The sequence below is a fragment of the Hipposideros armiger genome, unplaced genomic scaffold (genome assembly GCF_001890085.2).
Source record: "Hipposideros armiger isolate ML-2016 unplaced genomic scaffold, ASM189008v1 scaffold_1037, whole genome shotgun sequence".
NCBI classification, from domain to species: domain Eukaryota; kingdom Metazoa; phylum Chordata; class Mammalia; order Chiroptera; family Hipposideridae; genus Hipposideros; species Hipposideros armiger.
In genome coordinates, this window is record NW_017732387.1 from 69,425 (window position 1) to 75,932 (window position 6,508).

Sequence of the window (6,508 nt, forward strand, 5' to 3'; positions counted from 1 at the left end):
ATTTTTCATTGCATGTACAGTACTACATTTAAGTTATAGTATGTGGGATAGCTTGGACCACTTTTCTAGTGTTGATTCTTTGGGAAATGCTTTCTGGGTTCCAAAGAATTATCATCAGTCAGAATTATGGAATACAACCCTTTTAATAAATTTGTAATGCCCAATGGACTGTAAAATCAGTCAACATATTTCAAGCGCACATGTTTTATATAATCCAAAAGTCATTTTTATAGTACTAGGTTCTAAGAAGAGAAAAAGAATTTTGATAAATGATTGTCTCCTAGTGGCACTAGCTTCCAAAGTGCCTATGTAATTTTTAAATTAACCAAATTGAAATCTTGAAAGTTGAAAGATTTAAATTGTTTGGAAATTTTTACCCATTTATTAAATATTTGGGGTTATAAACAAGCAATTATTTCTAAAATTTAGGTTGCGCTGAAATAGCAGATGAAGTTTACATGGAAGTCATTGTAGGGGAAGAGGAAGGAACTTCTCTCCCTGAGACTCAGCTTGAGGACTCTGATGTTAATAAAACAATTGTCCCTGTTGTCTGGGCTGCGGCATATGGTAGGACACTGGCATTTTTTCACCTGATAAGTACATGACATATCTATTTGATCAGCCTTTAGGTCATTAAATATGCTGTGCTAAGGCCCGCATGAGTTGGCTAATATTATCAATGTTTTGCTGTGGACTGATTTATCTCTAGTTACTTACTTGACTTTTCTACCACAAATCTTGTGTTATTTAAAATGAACCTTGCTTAATGCATTGTTTTTCAAGTAGGATTTATCCTACCTGTATAAGTGAGTGCCATAAAAAGTTTTATTTTTCTAAAATAGGAATATCCTTTGAAAATCGATCCTCCCCTTTTGGAAAAACTTATTTCATGTACTAACACCACAAATAATAAGATTTTGGGGTTTTTGCAAAGGAACAGAAATCCAGGTGTGCTCTTCTAGAAAGTACGTAATGGAAGGTAAATTTATCAAGTTATTCTTTTCTTTTTTATTTTATCTCATTCCTACTTAATTTACAAGATGATTCAGGTATACTCTTTACTTTGAAAGATGTTGGTGTTCAAATACATTAAATTTATCTTAACCTGGTTTTTCTAAAGGTTCATTCATTCAACAGTCATTTATTGAGCATCTTCAATTTTGAGGGTACCCTGCAGAAATATCCACCCAGTTTTTATTTAGAAAGTAAGATGGTTCTGGATATTAACAGTTCCAAGGATGCTGACAGCAGCCCTTATTTTCAGTGTGTGAAATTGAAATTACCTACTCATGGGAGTAGAAGAACTCAACAATAGAAAAGATGTTATCTAAGGAACGTTGGTCAAAGTAAGATTTTGTAGATTAAGGTGTGATCTGCTAATAATCATTATACTCAGTATATCAGTTTTTAATTAGTCTTCTTTTTTAGGAGATGAAAGAAGAGTTTCACGAAGGTATGAAGATTGTCAAGCATCAGGTAAGAGAGTATTATATGTGAGATGTAAGTTATATAGCCAGTTTTGTATACTGCTTGGTAAATGAAGTGTTATTAGTTTATGGTCATATCTTACCTAATTATTGGGTTGTCGGAAAAGTCATGACGCATTTTTGCAACAAAAAACAGAAAAAATACATCATGACTTTTCTGACAACCCAGTAGTTACATAGGAACTTGCCTATTTTGGGAATCGATTAATCTATACAGATATAATGTGTGTTATTCTGTTAATGCAGTTCATTTTAGATTTACTTCAAGATACAAATATCATGCAACTTATCACAAGGACCATAAAAGGCTGCTATGGAAAAAATTATAAAATAGACATTATATTGACAAGTGTAAAAATTGTCCGTGATGTCAGCTACTTGCTAATGTCTTCCTTGGGGCAGAACTGTTTTCTTAATTTTTTATGGCACACAGATTTATGTAACTGTTACATAAAACCCATGTGTCAGCTTTTTTATATAGTTTTAATTCACTCCATATAGTGTTATTCCATGGTTGATAGTTCTTTTTATTTTCTTAAATAAGGAGACTTTTTCTCATGAGAAAGTGTCTTGACTGTTCCGTTTCTACCCTTAGGAGGTATTTGACTCTCTAAATTTAAACGTAGATTTCAAAGGAATTGATGAGAATCATATATCACAGCATATAAGCTAGACAGTTTTGTAGGGCTACAATTTTAAACTAAAATGCATAGCACAATAGATTCGTGAAAATTTAGATTTTATTAAGTTCTTTATTCTGTATCCACTGATCCACTGAAATTGTGGTAAATTGACTGCCACATCTATCTTAACCCTTAAAATCAATCTTAATACTTTTTACATTAAGTAAACTATTCTAAAGCATATATATGAGATCTGTTGATTGTTATGTATTACACATAGTCACCATGACTATTTTGGTTCACTGACAAATGTATATTTCTTTGCTAAATCTCTTTAATTTCATCAGTCTTCATTGGTGAGAAGTTGATCTGATGCCAAAATTTTGTTTAGGGTCATAAAATTCAGTTTTTTATGCTGTATTCGCCATATCAGTTTACTTCTTTCAGATGAATAAATTGGGATATTTTAAAGTTAATTTTGTATGATATCCTTTTAAAAGTGTTTGTTTATATACATGTGTATATGTAAGAGTGTAAAACAGAGGGAGGAGAAGATAGGTATACTTGGTAAAATTTACTCCCACAATGTGAAATTAAGTATCACAATGGCAACTTGATACCATGTCATCTCTAGTAATTCATCTAACAAAAACCAAAAATGCATAAACATATGTAGTTTAATCATGTATTGATTTTTTTTTCAGGAAATACTTTGGACTCAACATTAGAAAACAGAAGTAGTACAGCAGCACAGTACCTTCAGATTTGTGATAGCATTAATACGAATAAAGTACTCAAACAAAAAGCCAAGAAGAGGAGAAGGGGTGAAACAAGGCAGTGGCAAACAGGTAAAATACTAATGTTTTTCTTTAGGAATAGTATAATGATTTGAAATGTGGAAGTTATTTTTGGTAACCAAAGAACAAAGTCAGTTGTTTATAGTGTAGCTCTACTCCCATGTACTTATTTGTGTTTGATCTAAATAGTTGGGGTTTTTTTTATCTGCTTGACTGGTACTTAATAAAATTATGCTTGTTTGCTCTTTACTCAAATGATGTTTTTAGGGAGAATTTTCAGGTTGGTTTAACAGTAAAGGGTGCCTGTTTCTAGTTTACAAAGTACATGCAATATAGCATTTTGGCAGGTGAGCAGAGCAGTAGTCTATAGTACAGTGCTGCTCATTACTTTTTAGAGAGCTACTTTATCATAAATTGCTCTTTATGTATGTTTTATCATATAAGATTTTATTCCACTAGTCTGGTTCTCACACTGAATGTCAGCTAATTTGGAGCCTTTGTTGTAAAATCCTTTAAAAGTCTGGCCAAATGACACAACTTCCTTATTTTTTTTAATCTAGCTGTTATAATAGGCCCTGATGGACAGCCCCTGACAGTGTACCCTTGCCATATTTGCACAAAAAAGTTTAAATCCAGGGGATTCTTGAAAAGACACATGAAGAATCATCCTGATCATTTGATGAGGAAAAAGTATCAGTGTACAGATTGTGACTTTACAACTAACAAGAAAGTGAGTTTCCATAACCACTTAGAAAGCCATAAGCTTATAAACAAAGTTGACAAAACCCATGAATTTACAGAATACACACGAAGATACAGAGAGGCTAGTCCACTGAGCTCAAATAAACTTATATTAAGAGACAAGGAGCCGAAGATGCACAAGTGCAAATACTGTGACTATGAAACTGCAGAACAAGGACTATTAAACAGGCATTTATTGGCTGTTCACAGCAAGAATTTTCCTCATGTTTGTGTTGAGTGTGGGAAGGGCTTTCGACATCCTTCTGAACTTAAGAAACATATGAGAACCCATACTGGTGAGAAGCCATATCAGTGTCAGTATTGTGTTTTCAGGTGTGCAGATCAATCAAATCTGAAAACTCACATTAAGTCTAAGCATGGTAACAATTTACCATATAAATGTGAGCATTGTCCCCAAGCATTTGGTGATGAGAGGGAGCTTCAACGCCATCTGGATTTGTTTCAAGGACATAAGACACACCAGTGTCCTCATTGTGACCATAAGAGCACCAACTCAAGTGACCTTAAGCGGCACATCATATCTGTCCACACTAAGGATTTTCCTCACAAATGTGAGGTCTGTGACAAAGGTTTCCATCGTCCTTCTGAGCTCAAAAAGCATAGTGACATCCATAAGGGTAGGAAGGTTCATCAGTGTAGGCACTGTGACTTTAAAACGTCAGATCCATTTATTCTTAGTGGTCATATCCTTTCAGTTCATACTAAGGATCAGTCATTGAAGTGTAAAAGGTGCAAGAGAGGGTTCAGACAACAAAATGAGCTCAAAAAGCATATGAAGACCCACACTGGAAGGAAGATTTATCAATGTGAGTATTGTGAATACAGTACTACAGATGCATCTGGCTTTAAACGACATGTGATATCAATACATACAAAAGACTATCCACACAGGTGTGAATTCTGCAAGAAGGGATTTCGAAGACCATCAGAAAAAAATCAGCATATTATGAGGCACCACAAAGAGGCTCTTATGTAATAAGAACAATATAAAGAAAGAAGCTATTTGGAAAAGGTGATATGCTACATGGGAGGAAAAATTTCACAAACTGTTTCATCTGGTTACAAAGCTTGATATTAAATCATAACTTTACATTCTTTGTATTAAAGATCTTAAGATATATTAATTGACGGGGATCTCATAGCCCTCTGAAAATTAAAGAATTTAAGAAGCACTTGAGAATGGTTGCAGAAAAACTTATTGTCAATTTAATAGGATTATATGCATAATTAAACAACAGAGGGGAAGAGCAAAGACAGTGACTTTGGCTGATCATACTAGAGACATGATTCTGAAAAGATCATACATAATTGAGATTAGCAATTCTTTTTTATGGCAAGCAAGCCTCACTTTTATGCATTTAAATATGGGGTGGTAAATAAAATGCAGTCATCCATCAGTCATTTAGTCATTGAGCCTTTTATATGGTACCTGGAAATTGAATTCCAGAAATGACAAAAATTTGTGTATTCATTGAAATAAGTTTCACTGAAAAACAGTTTAGATTAATTTAATACTACTAACAAGAATTTCAGAGCTGCTAAGATTTTATCACAGGATGTTTGAAATACAGCATCTGTGCTGAGGTCTAAGGTGGAGTCTAAGGATTAAAGTTCCCCTTTTTCTGATGTTTGAGTTGATTGTTGTTAAGTATGGCTTATATGACAAAAGTATATTTGAGTCAAATACGGATTTCTAAAACGGATGCAACAGTAGTGTTGCAAACAAAGTTAGCACTATATTTCTTAATGATCTAAAGATTAAATTGAGAGAACACAGTTTTCTTAAATATAATGTTTAGAGGTTTTTTTTTAGGACAGTCCTCGCAAGTATGATGGTTCTAGTCTTACTTGCTCTAATGTTTAAAGGTGCAATTTTATGCCATTATTGGAAATTTTGATTTTTAAAATCTATATACCATATTATTAACATGTGTTTTCAATATGAGACAGTGTTTATGCAGTATTTAACAAAACACTAGGCTGCCAATAGAGTTCGGAGGTGGATATTCAGTTTACAGTGTATAAATTTAAAATATGCATCCCTTTAACAACGCTTTGTGTTAGCATGCAGCAAATCAAAATGGCGCTTAATATAAAAAGCTGGTTTAGGGAAATTTAATGAAAATCCTGTTCATAAATGTAATGCATATGATGTGTACTTTTTACTTTTAGTTGCTTCATGTTTACACTCAGCTGTTCAACATAATTAAAATGTAATTTTACTTCATGCTATATTGTGGCTTTGTGTTTCGACTAATGTTCACTTTTCTGTTTTGCACCAGATAAGAATCAATTCCTTGAGAAAAAATTTTTTATCTTTCTTAACTTCAGAATATTAAATTTGGAAAATCTAAAATTGTGTGTTATGTGGCTGTAAATGATGTACACGCTGTAAAATAAGATTGTCACTGTTACGTGGGATTATTATTTCTAAATGTTACTCATTGAAATGAGCATACAATAAAAAGCATTTATTGCACTTCAAGGTTTTATGAATTTGTTTAAAGTTTTGCTGTAATATTCATGCTTTATTAAGACTTTTCATGTAAAATTGCTCTTAGGCAATTTGGCCACAGTTTAACGTGTTGTAGAATTTTGTGCATTAACAACAACGTGAGCTAGGAATTTAAACAATTACAATGACTATGGCATGATTATTCCTCAAAAATGTAAGTTTTCGCTAAAACTGTGACAGAAAGCTATAAAGGTGCCCATCTTAAAACCTGATATTTAGTATTATAGAGAAAACTAAAAATTCTTAACCTGCTTAAGTAAACATTATCCCTGGAAATGAATCTAAAGTTATGTTCCTAATAAACCAATATACATTCAAAAGGAA

The 6,508-nt window shown here is 32.8% G+C and overlaps 1 protein-coding gene across 8 annotated transcripts in view; it reads left to right on the forward strand.

The window, feature by feature from the left end:
• Positions 1-6,151, forward strand: part of ZNF711 (ZFX family zinc finger ZNF711) — a 26,113-nt gene extending 19,962 nt beyond the window's left edge. For 5 of the 8 annotated variants that reach the window (XM_019631695.1, XM_019631691.1, XM_019631696.1 and 2 more), the window contains 5 exons: positions 430-567; positions 935-979; positions 1,429-1,476; positions 2,815-2,958; positions 3,468-5,896. In XM_019631695.1, the coding sequence (XP_019487240.1) occupies positions 430-567; positions 935-979; positions 1,429-1,476; positions 2,815-2,958; positions 3,468-4,645 (1,553 nt within the window). In that variant the 3' untranslated portion in view covers positions 4,646-5,896. Of the gene's footprint in view, positions 1-429; positions 568-934; positions 980-1,428; positions 1,477-2,814; positions 2,959-3,467 lie in introns of all 8 variants that reach the window. The other 3 variants (XM_019631697.1, XM_019631699.1, XM_019631698.1) reach the window with 3 other exon arrangements.
• Positions 6,152-6,508: the final 357 nt, after the last annotated feature.